Source organism: Lepisosteus oculatus, chromosome 2, assembly GCF_040954835.1.
Source record: "Lepisosteus oculatus isolate fLepOcu1 chromosome 2, fLepOcu1.hap2, whole genome shotgun sequence".
NCBI classification, from domain to species: Eukaryota; Metazoa; Chordata; class Actinopteri; order Semionotiformes; family Lepisosteidae; genus Lepisosteus; species Lepisosteus oculatus.
The window spans coordinates 60379219-60398857 of NC_090697.1; the positions used below are offsets into that span (position 1 = coordinate 60379219).

General features: G+C 37.3%; 2 protein-coding genes across 6 annotated transcripts in view; one reads left to right on the forward strand and one right to left on the reverse strand.

Annotated features, from left to right (window-relative positions):
• hmbox1a (homeobox containing 1a) overlaps nucleotides 1-11114 on the reverse strand; it is a 41974-nt gene extending 30860 nt beyond the window's left edge. For all 5 annotated transcript variants that reach the window (XM_015345711.2, XM_015345704.2, XM_006625698.3 and 2 more), the window contains exon 1: nucleotides 10686-11114. The gene's annotated coding sequence lies outside the window, so the exon portion shown is untranslated. The remainder of the gene's footprint in view (nucleotides 1-10685) is intronic.
• The window catches only part of ints9 (integrator complex subunit 9), a 34051-nt gene continuing 25523 nt past the window's right edge, over nucleotides 11112-19639 (forward strand). Inside the window, exons 1-5 of the mRNA XM_006625699.3 lie at nucleotides 11112-11291; nucleotides 12161-12288; nucleotides 15019-15079; nucleotides 15813-15875; nucleotides 16309-16448. Coding sequence (XP_006625762.1) covers nucleotides 11283-11291; nucleotides 12161-12288; nucleotides 15019-15079; nucleotides 15813-15875; nucleotides 16309-16448 — 401 coding nt within the window. The 5' untranslated portion in view covers nucleotides 11112-11282. The remainder of the gene's footprint in view (nucleotides 11292-12160; nucleotides 12289-15018; nucleotides 15080-15812; nucleotides 15876-16308; nucleotides 16449-19639) is intronic.

A 19639-nucleotide genomic window follows, 5' to 3' on the forward strand; every position in this document is an offset into this window, starting at 1 on the left:
GCACAATAAAATTCCAAAAGGCTCACTCACCTTTAGTTAGAAGACAGACAACTACGATTACCATTAACACATTCAGAAAATATAGGTTTTTCTTTTCCTGAAATCCATATTGCAGCACACCAGCCAAAAACTATTTCAAACTAGTGACAGCACTGTTGAAAGCAGGCATCCATGTTTGAAGTAATAACATATAACATATCAATAACAGACTGTATACTAATCAATTACATACTCAAGAAAAGGGTGTGGGTAAATGTCAGAACTATAATTTCTCAAACACATTTTTTATACTGGCACACTAAATAACTGCACATAATACACAATATGCATTATATGAAGACTGATATATTCCATGAATACTATCTGGTCAGAAATCACTTAGATTGTCTTGTTATATGCAGTCATCTCTAGAAACACAAGCTGTAAAACTTGGTCCAACTCCATTCCCTGGTGGGACAGTATGTCTGCAGATTTTCACTTCTACTCATCTCTCATATCAATATTGGATTAATTGGATCAGTTTACCAATTACCCCCTTCTCTTCAAATATGAGCAGACTTTAAACTTTAAATGGACTCAGGAAACCTGCAGACACAGAACCGGTGTTGGCCCATCCTTCTGTAACAAACCAATGCTGGACAAAACTCACAGCCTCACTTCTCAGTATCTCACTAGAATCTGAAAATCACAGCAAGGTGGAAAAACAGACCACTGACAAGAATCAAGGTTTTAATTCTTTTTGATAATGTTTGATTATGTTTCTTTATTAGCCCTATACAATTTCTTGCATTAGGAATTCGTCTTTTCGCATACCCCAGCTTTTCTCCATGGAGACACAGACACACAGACAGGGAGAGAAGCTTGGGGTCAGAGCGCAGGGTCTGCCATTGTACGGCGCCCCTGGAGCAGTTAGGGTTAAGGGCCTTGCTTTGTTATTGTATACAGCATGTATATATTGCATATGTGGGTCATACTATGACAAATTATTACATCTGAAGACAGCACCATCTCTCATATTTCAGTGAAATGAGCTGCCTCTTGTCCAGCTGCAGTTTGAGTGCTTCCAGTTCAGAAATTAATCCTGTGCTGGTGACGTCACTTGACAGTTACTGTGCTAGCTTGAAGAATGTGCATCGTGATCCAACCGATATCAACATACAACGCCACTCAATTTGGCCCCTTCTGTAGAAAATGTTCAGACTCGGACACAAGGAATCCCAAGATGATATAAAGTTCCAAACATATCTTTTTTTCTAAGCTCCAATTAGAGAAAAAAAAATGTTAGGTTTTGATCAAACTACAGTATGTAGACAACATTATGACTAGATAAATGTAAAAAAAACAGGCAAGAATATATGAACTTACAAAATGTCCTAAAATCTTTGTCAAATATAAATTCATGTTAAATCTGTATGAAATAAAAATAGATTAAATGTTTTAGATTTACTTTTAATACTGAAAATATTAAAATTATTTTAAGAGGTCTGGAGTGGACGTATTGTTACCATAGCCAAAACGAACATATTAACTTAAGAATAATGCTTCTCAGGGAAATAATTTTCCTTTTTACTCTAGACAAAGATTTGTTGGACCCATCTAACCATACAATCTGACAGAGTGGTGTGTTAAAGTGACACTTCAAGGAATTACCGTCTAAAAGTCCTATTTTGAGTAAGTTGGGGTGTGTTATTTAACAGTATGAGCTGTTGCCAGTGAGGCTTTGGGCAGTTCTGGGAGGTGATTCTTGTCATTAAATTGAACATCACAGATAAAACATGCTACAGTAAAACTTGTTTTACTTTTTTTTTTGCAGGTCTCGAGGTGTTCTGGTTAGTTTCCTGTTGTGTTACTACTGACAGATCTAGAACAGCCACCTTCCCCAGAACTTGTCATCTTAAAACTACATTTCTATCAAGTTCTGGTTGACAGGCCGTAAAACACAATAACTCAATTACTGTGCCTACCTTCCTGTATAAGAACAGCCCTTTCTGTTCTGTATTACAACATTATGACAGCCGTTTGTTTCTCATACTGTGTGCTGCAGTGCCAGGAGTGACACATAGGAGATGCACTGCTTTCGATGACAACAGTGCAAGTTCACAGTCACCAGGCAAGTGATGGAGGTCACCGATTGTCTGATTGATAAGATAACCCATTGCATCGAAGACCACCTCATACCAGACAAACTCAATGATGCCATCACTTAAGGAACCCCAATAGTTGAAGTGGAAATCTCTGAACAACGGAGCTTAAACTACATTCTGAGCAAAACTCTTGATTGATTGAACAACTTCTACGTGTTTTTTTCTTCAAATAGCTTGAAGTCTGTTTCGTTTCACTGCTTTAAGTATTGCTGAAAACAACTCAGGTACAGCTACAAAAACTATAATAAAACAGAAATACAAAACAATAAGACTAAGCATGTGAAAGATAAAGTTTCTGTGAAGAAGTAGTAAAATAAGAAAAGGGAACAGTCAAGCCAGTACATCAGAGTAGTCAGACATAGGCCTGGTGCATCAATGTGTACCTCCACGGCCACAAAGCCCACTCCACAGTAAATCAGACAGCACATTAGATAGGCACTTTACCCACAGTGGAAAATAAGGCCCCTAGGTTTCCGCTTATAAGCACTCAGAACACATCTCTCAGGAGGGATGAAGTGATCAGGCTTTGCACTAAACATATCAGGTTTTGACCTCCCACCATCACAGAATGTAATGTGGAATTTGAGTCTCTGACTGCAATCTTAATCTGACTAAATACTGAATGGCGATAAATGAACAAAAATACAGTTTCCGTGTACAGACTGGGATTAAAAATGACTGGAATTATGTGTTCATTTCTGTGTGAGTTATTAGCTAAATTATCAGGATATTCCAATCATTTTATCATGTAAACGATTAGTATTTAAATAAAAAAGATCAACTAATGTAAATTTAGAATTTCATCAATGGGAACCAGTTAAACATGAGAATACATACATATAAGCTATTATCATTTTATTATCATTAACCTTTTAAGGTTCAATCTAAATTGAACAATGTATGCAGCTCTAGCCACTGCAGTGCATCTCATTTCCATGCAAAATCTTATGATTTTCTGATTCTTCTTACCTTTCTTAAGATTTTCATCTCTTTTACAAAGTAGCAACAAGCACTGAGTAAGAATAAAAACTGAAATGCTCAAGGAGGACAGTCCTGTGCTCTGTGCATTCAAAGGAGAGGCTGATGCAAAATTACAGAGCACATGTTTGCTGACTTTGGCCACAGGCTGATAAGTCACAATTAAATAAGTACGTGAACATTGGAAACAGAAGAAATGGGAATTGTACAATTTAATTGTTTACTTGCATATAAAAGGTGATATTTCAGAAGTTAAAAATATACCTACCACTTGAGGTTTCAGTACAGTTTTTACACCACGTTTTGAGAAGCCGAGTTAAGTGGGAAAATTCGCACTTGAACTGCATCTGTTCTCATCAGGACAGAACTCTGTTATGGTCCAATTAAATAAATGAAAACTTTAAATGCCACATGAATACCACACCAAATTAAGCAGAAGCTTAAATATGCAGGGAAATAAAGAAACTTAGAGACATCCAGGGTTGTGAGGGAGCTGGAGCGTCTCCCGGCAAGCAACACGCATTAAGCAGAATACAGCCTGGAGGAATGACAGCCCATCACAGGGCACACACAGACACAAACATGCACACAACAGCGCCAATTTTCCCAGGAGCCAATTAACCTACCAGTATGTCTTTGGACTGTGTGGGGAAATCAGAGCACCCCGAGGGAACCCATGCGATGATGAGAAAAACACACAAACTATACAGACAGCACCCAGTAACTGAACCCTAGGCCCCAGTGCTGAGAGGCAGCAACGCTAAACACTGTGCCACCCAAACTGAAACATGAATTCTCTATATACTGTATAAGGTCCGACAAAAATGAAAACAAATTTTGAGATGCTTTTGGTTTTCCCTCTGTCTGGGCTCTTGCTAATTATGTTTTCTGAGGCCCACATTATGACAGCCACTCCACGTAACACAATGTAAAGGCCATGGAACACCCAAAACATAAAAGAGTAGATTACATAGGTAAATAGTAAAGTAGATAGGTAAATTATTTAATTGGTTGTGTTTGGTGAATTTGTGACATTTTTGGAATATTTATTGTATTTCTATAACCTGTACTGTACTGTATGTGTGACTTAATGGATACCTGGGGAAGAGACTGTATTCACTACTGGAGTGGCACACAGGACTCTGGTAGTCTGAGGGGGGATTCATGTGCCTGTTCTGGGCACAAGGCACTGGTGCAGAAAGAGAGTCCATATGTCTGATGAATGTTCTAGGTTCAGGCTACTGGAGTGAATATGGAGATCTCTTCCAAATGGCAAAGTTTTTTGTCATTGTCCCTGCTGACATGAAGGGCTGCATTCATCCCATGTATCAGAGCCCAGTAGAAACCATTAGGTTTCATTGCCACATTAACTATCCTGGTGGAGCTCCAGTGGTTTAGCAGGGAGTAAGTACTTGAAACCATTTCTTCCACACTGGATAGAAAAAGAAAACAGCAGATCTTAAGAGTTAATTGTTACACCAGACTAGAAGAAATATTTCTTTTGAAATATCTAGACTGGAATGTTAGTAACAGCAGGTAGTGGGGCTCAGTAAATTCTAAAAGAAACTGAACAAAACTGCAATGTCTAGAACAATTCCCAGATATACAGTGGTGTGATTTCTTATTTTTTTGCATGTTTGTCACACTGAAATGTTTCAGATCATCAAACAAATTGAAATATTAGACAAAGATAACACAAGTAAACACAAAATGCAGTTTTTAAATGAAGGTTTTTATTATTAAGGGAAAAAAAATCCAAACCTACATAGCCCAGTGTGAAAAAGTGATTGCCCCCTAAACCTAATAACTGGTTGGGCCACCCTTAGCAGCAACAACTGCTATCAAGCGTTTGCGATAACTGGCAATGAGTCTTTTACAGCGCTATGGAGGAATTTTGCCCCACTCATCTTTGCAGAATTGTTGTAATTCAGCCACATTGGAGGGTTTTTGGGCCTTAACCGCTTTTTTAAGGTCACGCCACAACATCTCAATCGGATTCAGGTCAGGACTTTGACTAGGCCACTCCAAAGTCTTCATTTTGTTTTTCTTAAGCCATTCAGAGGTGGACTTGCTGGTGTGTTTTGGATCATTGTCCTGCTGCAGAACCCAAGTGCGCTTCAGCTTGAGGTCACGAACAGATGGCCAGACATTCTCCTTCAGGGTTTTTTGGTAGAGAGCAGAATTCATGGTTCCATTTACCACAACAAGTCTTCTAGGTCCTGAAGCAGCAAAACAGCCCCAGACCATCACACTACCACCACCATATTTTACTGTTGGTATGATGTTCCTTTTCTGAAATGCTGTGTTACTTTTAAACCAGATGTAATGGGACACACACCTTCCAAAAAGTTCAACTTTTGTCTCGTCAGTCCATAGATTGTTTGGATCGCAGCATGATGTCTAGCTTTTGAGGATCTTTTGGTCTACTTCACTTTGTCAGGCAGGTCCTATTTAAGTGATTTCTTGATTGAGTACAGGTGTGGCAGTAGTCAGGCCTGGGTGTGGCTAGAGAAATTGAACTCAGCTTTCCAAAGATGTGATAAACCACAGTTGATTTATATTTTAACAGGGGGGGCAATCACTTTTTCACACAGGGCCATTTAGGTTTGGATTTTTATTTCCCTTAATAATAAAACCTTCATTTAAAAACTGCATTTTGTGTTTACTTGTGTTATCTTTGTCTAATATTTCAATTTGTTTGATGATCTGAAACATTTCAGTGTGACAAACATGCAAAAAAATAAGAAATCTGGAAAGGGGCAAACGCTTTTTTGCACCACTGTACATTCTACAGATTTAATGTAGAGAAAATACTGTAGTGGCTTTTAAAAGAAAACGCCAAAACCAGAAAACTGATCATGATTCAAATATTTGCTCTGGTTATGGTCATATAAAATGCTGCAGCTATGCAATTACTTCAAACTGTCTTAATCCTTGCGCATTCTCCCTCAAACAGCTAAGGAATTACAGAATAGAGTCTTTAATTGACATGCAAATAACATTAGTTTGATGCTGACCAACCAATTTTGTGTGTAAAAATAACCACTGTAAACAGTTAAGAATAACTGCCAGCAAAAAGTGAAAAGAGACATGCCACTTTCTGGCTTTCAGTACTAGTATCCTAAATGTAAAATGTCAAAATTCTACTTCATACACTAATAGCAACTAATACTATTAACATAAGGGCATGAGATCAAGTAGTTGCATGAAATTACAGTAAAACCAATCAAATTAAGAAAAGGATGCAGCAACTTAAATAGACTATGTAGGATGACTACTGCTACTTTCTAACAGCTCAAGGATCTTGGGTTTTATTTCTGCCTCAAGTACCTGTCCATGCAGAGTTTGTTTTTTAGCATGTGTCTGTGTGTTGTTTCTCCAGGAGCTACTCTTAAAAATTGTTTCCCTGGACTTTAGCCGAATGAGGTAGGTGGCTGCCTCTTTCTCCCCTATACTCTGGTTGCAGGGGCAAGAACTATAAAGATAGATTGTAACTGAAAAACACAATTAGACCAAAAATACCCATAGACCTCAGTTCTGCTTGTATCTTTGAACATTAAATTTATACTGACATGGCCTTGTGTTTTCTGCTAAACTATGTTTCTAAAAATTGTGACTCTCTGCTCACAGGACATGAAGTTTGTTTATTTATTTGAAATAAAAATATAATTTCTTCTGAACTTGATCTTACTTATTATGAAAAACATATTGTGAATCTCTTTCGGAATTGCTCATCTTACAGTTCAGACTGTAGAAGATTGTACTTATTGTAAGTTATTGCAAGAGAATTCCTGTAACCAAGGAAACACTTTCATTCAACAACAATGCTGATGTTTACATTTACTTATACAAAATCCTTTTCATGAAAGATTAGAGGCTATTTCACTTCTAATGGAGTACCGTACCATTTTTTTTACCACCATAAACTCAAAACAGCACACAACATGAAACAGAAAGCACAATGTGGTCTGGCTTCTTAAAATCGATATTATTGAGAGGAAATCAACAAATTTCATATTATGAGGCAATTTTATGATTTGAAACCTTAAACTACCTTCAAAATACAATAAACAGGCACAAAACACAGTCACCTTAAACATAATGATCTTACCCTTGCTGAAGCTATGAAATAAAGATATTGTTTTCATTAATGCGGACAGGGTGTCAAATGAATAAAATTCACTTTATGGAAACCAAAGTGGTATTTTGAGATATTTTAAGTATACGGTAAATGAACACACAAACACATTATATTGATTCATTCCTGAGGTTGAGGAACTTTTAATACAGAATTCAAAATAAACCAATATTAAGAGATTAGGCTAGCAATTTGTGCACAGAAGTGGGTTGAAGGCATTTGCCGAAGTCATCCATCGCAATATCCACATGGGACACCTCCACCACACATGCACACAAAATGGAAAATGTTCTAATAATTATAGATCAGTTTATTTCATCGCTTTATTTGATTTACAAAATCCATTAGTATGGACTTTGCATGGTACCCAAAGGAGGGTTACGCATATCCAACAAGAGGACGGCGATAAGCACTGACGGAAAGGTGATGAGATACAATGGGGAAAGTTAATACACTGGCAAAGTTCCCGGGGAATATAAAAGATAATTACAGTGATGAATCTAGACTTCTCAGGGAACAAAAAACATAAACATCCTCTGTGAAATGCAGCTGCAGTATGTGCTGCAGTCATGTGCGCTTATAGTAACTGCCTCCAACAAGCAGGGGTCCAAAAACACAACACAGCTATCTTGCTTATTGTTCATACACTGGCAGACAATCGTCATTTACCACTGTCAGCAGACTGCAACACCCCAGACGATCATCAAAGAACTACTGAAGAGAAAAATCAGAGCTGATCTCACCACATCTCAACTCAACAAAGCTGAGCCTGATCAATACTTGGGTGAGGGGGTTCTGAGGAAAATCAGGTTGCTCCTGGAAGATAGTACTCAAGTACAGCAGTTGGGTCTGTAAAATGAGTTGTAATGCATGTGCCACTGCTGGAATTTAAAGCAAAGGTTTGACTTCTATGGCTGGATGTTCACATAATGCCATTTGATAAAGTAAGGGCCCTTGTTATCTTGAAGGAGCAGCATTGTCGCCTTCTAGGCAGATATATGAAGCTATGCAGTTTGAGCCTGTTCATAGGAAACCCCAAAGAAAACCAGACTGCTGTTGTAAGTGGAATTGGTGAAGGAATAGATCGCACTTTTCCCTCTGGGCCAGAATTTCCAAACCAATGTCCCCGTATGGGGACCTGTTACAACTGTGCTCTAGGATTTGCTGACATTCAGATACTTGAAATAGAAGTCCTGACAAAAACCAAAGATCCTATGACATTTTTAGAAAAGGTAGGAATGTTGTCTAAAGTAGACTTTGATCACGTACAGTCTGGCTTTCCTAAATTTTCCTCTAAACTGAATTGGTGAGGCTGTTTCTCAACTCAATCCCTGAACTGCTGTATAGTGGAGCTGCTGGCACATGATTGCTGCCTAGGTGGGCACTGTGCTACACAGGTAGAAGAAGTGGGTCTTCTCCTGTATGTAAAGTGCTTTGAGATTTATTGGGTTAAAAGCCCAAGTTTCAAAGAAGTTTCCAAGCCTTGACGAATTCTAGTTTAGGCTTTGATGGTATTGTAACTACTAAAGTAACGTCTTGCAATGTTCACCTTATTTTCTGTAAGGGGATCTGCTGGCTAAGAATAGTACCCATGTACTTCGGCAAAGAACGCTATGCTGTAATTTTTGAGGAGAACAGTTCTTTATTATGGCCTTGGTAAAGAGTAATATAATCCCATGAAACCCATTTGTGACATGATCCAACAAGCATTAAAGTAAGCATAGACAGTGCCTATGAAATTGCCCATCGATATCTGAAGATATGTTAGTTAAATTCAAGTCAGGACACAGACCAGATCACAGAGGGTAAACGATGACAAAATGCAATGACAGTTCACCTAAAAGAAGTAAGTCACACACTGCTGCCAGTCAGTTTGGGAAGTGACGCAGCACCAATTTGTTAATGGCACCACACAATTGGTCAAGACAGATGTGATATCATAATTTCAGATCAAGGTGGGTTAGTGTCTTCAAACATGCCCTTTTTCCACCACCTGTTCTCCAAATGGGGGCAAGTTACAGCCTGGATACCTGTAGAAGTTCACGTTTACAAGTGGAGCATACGGCCCGTGACTCACTTTGGCAGACAGCCATTTAAAGGAAAGGCTGACTAGACATGCTGATTTTTCTTCAAGATACAAATGCAAATCCACACTGAGGTAAAATGGTGCGATTCTCTTTATCTCTGAACAGGTCTAACATTAACTGCATTATTTTCTGATCTTAGAGTCTAACTCCAGTACACCTCTGGAAATTATTGAACACAAAAAGTTTTCACAGTGTTCTACAAAGAGAAACAACAAAACAGAATTAGCAACACTCACATATGTCAAAACGTCCAGAACTGTGGATTTCGCAGTTATCAGTGAAGGATTCTTCACTTACTGTTGTATTTTAGACAACACAACATTGTTTGCTAAAGGTACAATGACTGCTCCATTCTGTACACACTATGCATTGAGATTTATTTCTAATTTGTACTGTACAGAGCAATTATCATAAGGTCACAATGATATGTAAGAGTCAAAACGAGTCAAAAACTGATTCATTCCAATTCATTTCAAACAGACAACTTTAATTTTCTTCTGTTTTTGATGCATCTAAACGATGCATTATGTAGAACAGCCCACTCAATATTCCCTTGATCTATAGCAATTAATTTGAACATATATTACTGAGAAAGAATGTGTTGATTCAATAAACAAGGTCAGACTAAATATACTTGACACTATTAGGACGATGATGAACATGAATGATAATCGTTAGGGAGTTAGTATTTGCTACTACAGGTCATACACCTCCGCTCGGTCAGACGTCACACATTCAGAAATGAGTTACGTCATTATACTTCAAGACCACCAAAACGCCCACACCGCCCAAAAGCTACCACATACTTGCACCACCAAAATAAACACACGTCCCAGGGTACAATGTTTACGGCTGCTGGAGTAAGAAACACCATCCACCCACTGCAACACCTAGCGTGCTGCACTTTAAAAATGTGTAAATTATGGATCATTTTAGGACTACTGCATTTCGAGTTGATAATCCAGAAGAAATGCAGGTCGCTTATTCTTCCCAAAATATGAATTAGTTTGCATTTTATAGACATGGCATCGTGATGAACATCTAGCTGACAATGCATTCTCAAAGGACATTCTGTGTTGAGAAGCACATACTGTGCGAACAAAAATCTGAAGATAACTCCCCCACTAAGCATAACACTGATAACACTTATGATAGTTAATCATGTTTACTTTTGCAGTTTCAAAAGACCTGGCTTTATGTTCAGATCGGAGTCAGTGTACACAAGCAACCAATACACGTTTCATTAAAACTGAAATACACCTGATCAAAATTCGACCTGTATATCATTCGAACAGTGTAAACTAATCCAGACGCTGCATATTGACACATAATTCTTACCTTTATCAGTTTATCTTGGGCCTCCGTCCACCACACCATTTAATAACAGGAATACAAATAAATTCCTAGAGTGATCCCGCGAATTTAGCACCGAAACAAAACATACACGAGTTATTTTTTGAAACCCTTGCTGTCCTTTTCCTTCTAATTTGATTTCAGTCAGAGACTAGACTGACTTGCCTTTGTCTGTCTGACAGCAGCCATATTGACATCAACATCAGAAAGCAGAATGAGGTTCGTCGGGAACCGTAGTTTCTCACAAAGTATAAAACCGAGTCCCTCTCAATCTGAAGCGACAGGCTTCCACCGAGAACTACAATTCCCGTTAACGTCATGGACCTACTCCCAGCGGGACTACAAAGTAGCGGCCGACAGAAACACTCGTCACACGTCGCTCTGCGTTCTGTTCCCTTTTCACCCTTTGCTCTAGCTACCCGGCAGTGAAAATTAAAAAATAAACTACATCTCCCAGAGGAGGTGACCACAGGAAGTATGTTGAAGTGAACTATCAACTTTGACTCTTGAAATCCAAAAGATTTGGCGTGGGGATTGTAAATATATACTGTACATCTAGGTCATCTGACATAACAATTCAGGATGAAACTAGTGAGTATACAATTAAGTTATTTCATTTCTTGTTGCAAAGTCCAGGCTGCAATAAGCATGGGTCAGTTGAATGAGGGAACTTTAGAGAAACTGGAACGTTTTTTATGTTATTAGCAGGAAAAGGTGACTGAAGTTCGTTTGGACAATTCACGTTACATTTTACAAAAGCTGGACACGTGTTGAATAGAAATAATCTAATGTTTACCACTTTACTAATGTACAGTATATGCATTAAGGAAAAGACTAGTGCACGCAAAACCTGACGTATTAAGCTTAGTGTCCTGGTTTAATTCAGTTTTGGTTTATTTTAAATCTGGCCTTTCTGCAATTGTTTTAATTCAGATGACAAAGCAGTTTCGTACTTCTTCACATTATCTATTGTGTGTAATCAAATTGCTGCACTTTAATAGATGGAGTCGGTCCCTTTCATAAAGCGCTTCACGTCTGCAAGTAATTATTTTTATATAGCACAGTGTTGCTGAACGATGAAAATAAGTACAGTTCAACGTCATGATGTTTTGCAAGCAAATTTAGTATTTTACTGTTCTGTACTTTGTTTTGTACTTACAGGAAAAGATTTGTTCACCGCTTTAAAAAAATGTTCTTCTTTTACGTAATCAATTGTAAATGGTTCGATGTCTGTTCCAGTTTGTCTGATGGACTGTAATAAATCAACTTTATCATGTATGTCATCACTAACGTCGTGTGAATAAAGAAGGAAGAATATCCCAGTAGTTGGATTTAAATTTAAGAATTGAAGCTCATAAAAAAAAAACATTTTTCTGACATAGCTTATTGATAAATACTTTTAAATGCAATTGCCTCTCATGGTTTAAAAACATGATGTGTGTTATCCTGTATTTGTGTAGTACTGCTTGTCTGGTCATCCAACCTTGCCCTGCAATGTCCTCAAATTCAAATCTACAACCATCATGCTGGACTGTGGGCTTGACATGACATCAGCGCTGCACTTCCTGCCTTTGCCTCTAGTACATAGGTAAGACCATCAACAAAAAAAATAAAAATACAGTCTTCATAGTAAAATTCACACATGTTATTGGTGAAACGTTTTTCAAAGAACAGCATGGTGACACAGTATATAGCATGTTTGCCTCCCAGTGCAGGGGTCCTGGGTTTTAATTCCTGGCATGATCTCTGTGTGGAGTTTACATGATTTTTTGTGTTTGCGTGGATTTCCTGTGGGTGCTCCGGCTTCATCCCGTGGTCCAAAGACATGCTGGTAGGTTCACTGGCTTCTGTAACACTTGCCTTACTGGGAGTGTGTGCCCAGCAATGAGTTGGCATCCCATCCAGAGTGTAGCCTGCTTTGTGCTCAGTGCTTCCAGGGATAGGCTCTGGAAGGGCCACTGTGACCCTGAATTGGACGGGCAACTATTGAAAGTGATGATGTTGTGATGTTTTACAAAGGAATTTGGCATATTCTTCTTGTTCTATGTAATTTTAATTTCCCAGAAACATCCTCAAAATTGAGTGAGTGTTATCTTTTAAATATAAAGTTGACCTAGCATGTTCTCCCTTTTTCCTTTGTGAATTGTTTGTGGAGAATAAGTAAAGAGGGTTGGATTTCTTCAGGAAAGCCAAGATATTTTACAAAGCTGTTAGATTGAGAGGATAAAATGTGATCTGATGGTTGGCTGAAAAGCCCACTTCTCCTATGGCGATATTTATATAAATCAAACCACTCTAAACAAAGACCCTGAAGATTTGTTGGAGCGTGCGATCTAGTTGTTTTTTTTATTTGTAGACTTTACAATTCCTCGCAAACAACTGGACATCCAAATAGTGGAGAAAAAATAAAACAGTCAGCATTTGTAAAATAATTATAATGCTTATTTGGAAATCAACATTTTAAAAACCTGGAGCTTGAATGAACAAAGATTTGGTTAGAAGTATAGAAAAAAACAATCTAAAAGAAATGGCCAACATTCATTGTCAAAACTCATAGTTTTGTTAGTTTCAAGTAAAATGAGCTGTATCTAATTTTTGGTTTCACATAAAGACATTTGTTTGTTTAGTTAAGTAATGATAGATCTTGATTTTGTTCACAAATCTTGATGTTACTTTATTGTAATATAATACAAATCAAGTCTGTTTAATGGCAGTGACAATGAAAGTTATAAATACAAGACCTTTAAAAATTGTTTATGTTCCTTGTTAATGTTTAGAATTGTAATCACTACCACTCAATTGCACTAGTCATTAGCTGTAATTTGCACTCTAGTGCTGTATTTTAAATTTAATTACAGCTCAGGTTTGGAGTCACTCGATGGAAATATTGTAGTTATGTAATTCTTTTATTTATCAATAAACAAATCACATACATAATTGGTTTACAAAAAGAGGAGAGATTGGGTAGTTTGCATTAGGTAGAACATAATAATAATTTCTCTGACATTTTTTTTGTGATTTAATTAATGCATAACAAAATAGGGCAGCATTATTGTGCAGTGATTAGAATTTCTACCTCGCAGTGCTGGGGCGTTGGGTTTAGTTCCTTGGGTGCTATCTGCGTGGAGTTTGAATGTTCTCCCCGTGTTCACATGGGTTTTCCCTGGGTGCTCTAGTCCAAAGACATACTGATATGTTAATATTAGCCCTAGTGTGTGAGTGTGTATGTCCTGCCGTGGACTGGAGATCCATCCAGCATTTATCCCACCCTGTGCCTGTTGCTTGCCAGGGTAGGCTCTCACTCCAGTGACCCTAAATTGGATGAATTAGGGTGGACTATGCAAACATGAAAGCTTGATATTTTGTATTCTAACATTTTTATTAACTATTATTTTTAATGTATTACTCTTTAGCTGTGATTTATCCCAACATTATGCCAGTATAAAACTTACAGTTATATATCTTACAGTTATATAGTGCTTTTCCGGACACTCCTCTCATAGCACTTTAGAGGTAATGGGGACTCCCCTCCACCACCACCAATGTGTCCACCTGGATGATGCGACGGCAGCCATAGTGCGCCAGAACGCTCACATTGCTATTAGTGGGGAGGAGAACAGAGTAATGAAGTCAATCCATAGATGGGGCTTATTAGGAGGCCATGATTGGTACAACTCAATGGTTAATGATAGGACTTAATTATATTAAACTACAGTAAATGCTGTATTTGTCATCATCATTTAGTAATTCTGTCTGAATTACTAAATTTTGCAAAAAGTATTTGTAAGTATTACCTCTCAGTGAAATTATTCTGAAGTGAAGCACATTTGTTAAAGATTTAAGAATTTAAAATAAGGACACACCTGTACTTTTACATGTTTTTGAAAGACTAGACATCACTGTCTTCTATTTTAGTCTGTCCTATTTATCAGATGTTTATTCCAACAGAGAGCCTTAAATGAATGGATTGTTTGTTGATCTTAAGAGATTTGTTATTTATAGCAAGAAGAAAAGCTTTAGAAGCCCAGATAGTTGTATTAATAGTTTATATATTCTGGTGTTTCAGCTTGTACAGCTGTGTGAAGAAAGAGTTCAAAAGCAAATTAAAGCCAGAATACTTCCTCCGCATGTTTCTTCACCCACCAGAAATGTAGCTTTTTTCTAAATAGCAAAAGACAGGAAAAGCCTATGAAGCTGGACTGAGAAGTTAATGCTGAGGTTACATTGTTTTTTGGGGGAAAGTCAATGGGACAGTTTGTTGTATACAACTATATAATTTACAATGCTCTGTAAACCCTAATATATTTCTGTCTCCTAGTCAAAGACTGTCCAGGCTGCCTGGCTGGGTGTCGAAGGATGGGAACACTCTGTTGGAAAAGGTAATGAGACCTATAAACATCACACAGTTGAATTCACATGAAGTGTCACCTCCACAGTGGTTGTAGAAAACAAAATAATAATGTTAAATGGTTTGTAGAAATGACCTGCTCAAGACACAACTTACAAATATTATATTTATGAAGCTTTATTTTTGCATAGATTGGTGTTCCAGTTTTATATAAGATGATTTTTGAGTTTTTGTATCGGTATTCTCAAGTATTTACATTATGATTGTTTGTATGAAAACCGGCCAAACAATTATAATGATAATTGTTTAAAATTAAGTGAATCATTTTGTTGTTTTCAAACGTGTATTAAATAAATGGCCCTCTCTGCTTTGTCACATACATCAGCCCAGCACCACTTTCAAAATCCAAGATTGATCCAGCTGAGCCAAATTAGACATATCAGAGCTCAACTGGAATGAAAATGAAAAAAGACTGTTTTGGATCTCTGCACGATTTGATTTCTATTAAAATTGCCTTAAAACAGTAAGAGGAGTTTTTCTATTACCATCAGGTAGAAAATACATAGAGTTCAGAGTTTATAACAATTATCACATATAATTACAGTTAAACTAGCTTACTTGATTATGTACAAGATCTTACCAGTGATGCACATTAAAGTCTGGATATTGGACTTTAACTTAAAGTTTAAGTTAGTGTATCATTTAGTGATAGGAAGAGTTGGGAAAATTGCATCATCATAACCTCCATCCTCTCTGTCTTTCAGGAGCTGAAGGAATGTGCAGGCAGAGTGTTTGTGGACTCTCTTCCAGAATTCTGCCTCCCTGAGGTGCAGAACTGCAGTTTTTTTTTCTCCTGTCATATTCTAGTCCTTTGTAATATATAAAATCCAGATATTTTAAACTTTTAATTGTACATTTCATAATTTACCCTGTACTATAGCATAACCCAAACTCCATATCACAATTTCTCTACTTTCATTAAGAAAAGTTGTAAGCTTCAGGTAAATCATGTCCCCAAAAATATCTAAAATATTTTTAAAGGTAGAACCCAAGGAATATTTGTAATAAAATATTACAGTTATTATTTTTGTGTAAATAGCAGGTCCCCACCTTGATATTGATATTTTGAATGTTCCAACAATAAATTAATAAAGATGTTCTTTATGCATGAATACATTGTATAAAATGAGTCTTATTTGACTGCCTTATAGAAATAAACATAATAGGTGATACTGCCTATACTTTTTTTCTCAACCACAGAAAGAGTTGCTGGACCTATCTACTATTGATGTGATCCTTATCTCCAATTACCATTGCATGATGGCTCTTCCGTATATCACTGAGCACACTGGATTCACCGGCATGGTCTATGCCACAGAGCCCACATTCCAGATAGGCAGGTAAGAACAGGTGGAGAGAGTTGCTGATGGCTATTAATCAAACTGTTTTATAAGCTAATCAAACAAATGAAGATGATTATGTAAAAGAGCTAACAAGTTGACCAAGTCCATCCATTGAGGTTGGATGAACTTCACAATGACTCTCAGTAGTTGCCAAGTGTGTTGTAGATAGTCCAGTCAAGATTTGTTTCTTCCCATCTTGGCATTTATAGTTTTCTTCCCTTATTTGGTGAGAAGAAGCTGGCTTCTTGAGTTTTGTGGTGATTGATGACATGTAAGGCAGTGCCTATTGCTGAACAGGCAAGATGCTTCAGCAATTTGTGATACACCCAAAAAGAACTTTGTTACCACTATGTAAGAACAGAAAAATGGTTACAAATGAGAATGGGCCGTTTGGCCAGACACTAATTGATCCAAGGATCTTATCAAGTAGTTTCCTTAAAGATGCCAGGGTATCACCTCCAACAACATGGCTATGTGACTTACTTCCGTACTTTTGCTTCAGCCTTCTGTTCTTGGTTTTAAGTGCACTTCCACATAGTAGCTTTATGTTCTTAGAATTCAGTATTAGATTCATTGTCCTTAGACTTCCTGTGGAATAAGCTACATCCACTTGTTCTGGAAATTGGTTCCAGATTGCCACAACCCTCTTCATAAAGCTTTGTATCCTGTTTTTTTGGTCTTAAATGGCCCTCAGTTTTCCAATTGCGTTCCTGGATCTTTGTGATTCTGTTTACCTTGAAGGGGTCTACTGAGTGGTTGGTGCCTTTACGGATTGTGAATACTCGAAGCAAACGTCTGTGCTAAATTTATTCAGTTGCATTATGCTGTCTGAATATGACATTTGCTTCAGGCCAAAGATAAGTCTGGTTGCTCTTCTTTGTACTTTTTCTGGTGCAGCAGTATTTTTCCTGTAACACAGTGGTCACAATTTAACTGGATATTCTGACGTGTAACTATATTAGTCTATGTAACAGTATGATTTTGTCATGACTTTCTTTGATTTAATTTTTGCAATATATTTAAGAACATATATTTATCCTACAGTCTAGTTGAAGAACGTTATGAGTCTGCTCATATACTCATAGTTGTTTCTCACATTTTGCTTCCTCCAGCTCAGTGACACCCGTCTAATACTTCAGATTCACTTGTACCTTGTATCTATTATCTTGCACTTATCAGGGGAAAAAGTGGTTGCTGGGTGTCTACCCAGCCCTAAATGTTAAGGTCTGAGGCCTCTTGTATTCTTGTTGTAAAACCAAAGTGGTAGCAGTGGTTGTCATTGTGTGCCAACATTATACTTGCCATGAGTGATGTGGTGTGCTGAGCACCCAGCCCACAATGCTCAGTTAGATTTCTACTGTTGATTGAATGAACGAGGAAAGCTTTTCAATGCCTGATGTGTAGCTGGAGACTTTGTGGCAGATTTGACAAGTACTGGTTTAATATGAGAAGCTGCTTTGTTGTATTAAATTATTCTAAAAAAATAAACTCTTGATTTGTTTGTACAGAATGTATTATTTCAAACCTGCATATGGATATTCAGGGCATTTAGGTGTTCTCTAATATTACCCAAATATATGAGATGCATCCGATTCAAGACCTAGGCTTAATTTAATGCTTCATCAATACACCTAAAATAGGAATTTAATTACCTTAAGACAGTTTATCAGCTATAGAATTAATTAATTTGGTTTACGATTGCAATACATTTATTGTGTTTTAAGTTTTATGTCTTTATCCTATTGCTTTGTAAATTATCTATGTATCTGCTGTCAGTCTGTAGCAACCTCACAAGTGCAGGGGTCTTGTGTGCCACAGGTTTGTAAGCCCTTTAGTAAGCCTTTTAATGGCCTCACTGCAGTCTGAAGTAATTTTGCCTCAGTACTCTCTTTGTGCTTTTAAGACTTGTATATAGGAAAGATTGTTTTCACATAACTTTGTTTGAGGATAAGTCTTATATTTTGCACTTTACCTAAAGCTTTCTTATTTTTAATGGGTTTAACAATTAATGGTTTATAAAATAAAGAACGTTAAAATAAGATTAGATAGCTGCAATATTGGTATTCTACAATGAAAGTCAACTTTATTGCCAAACTAAACCTTTGGGTTGTTAGGAATATTTTGTGGTGTGCCAGAAATAACAGAGAAACAAAAAAAAATACAAGAAGAGAAAGAAAAATAATAAATAACACACATAAAACTATCATATACGGAATACAACATGATGCTACATTACAGTGAAGATAGAATCCACACATTTGCCAATAAATACTTCCATAAATACTTTTATAACAGTGTTGTGTTGAGAAAGCGAATCTTCTCAAGGTAGGTGTTCATCAAGAACCACTTTGTTCTGGATTTGATACATTTTAGCCTTCTTCCCATGGGAAGAAGCGCAAACAGGGGAGAAGCTAGGTGAGAGTGCTCACTGATAATCTTCAGGGTTTTTCCATTTAAACATGTTGTGGATATGGAAGCAGATGGTAAGTCACAGCCAATTATTTTTGAAGCAGTGTGGCCCTCTCTATCCAGCTGTTTTGTCTCCTGAGTGGCTGAGTTTCCATACCAGACTGTCAGAGATTATTTAACCATGTCGGCAACAGCACAGTAAGCCTCCACAGTTCTGTCCCTGGGACAATAAAGTTTGAGTAGATTGTTTAAACAATATGGATTTTGGAAGCCAAATTTATACTGGCCCTGAAAGTTTCTTCATCTGTAATGTTCAAATCCCTATTCCAAATATTAACAGCTCCTGAATATTTGTATGAAACCTCTAACATGAAAATATTAATAAAGAAAGCCTATTCCTTTGTTTTTCCCCCAAATCCAGATTAAACATTGGGTCTGTTAAACACTATAGGCTCACATGGTAGAATGGAGAAATAAATGAAAAAAGGAGGTGCCAGGGTTTTATCAGATTGTTTTGAGATTAGAAGTCTTGGAACAAGTGAAATCTATCCTTAATTGCAGATGTCTTAAAGGGAAACCAGACAGTGTTCAAGTGAATGCCAAGATACAGAAGTGTCGGAATTAAATGAAGCAGTTCTAAGAAAACAAAGGACTGGGAAAAAAATGAGCTTGGCAGAGCTAAAACCTTGTGGACCTCTTTGGCTGCAGGGTTGAACATATACTGTACCATGGGATCACTTTACTGTAGATATGTATTTAGAGTTTGCCGTCTATCCCTG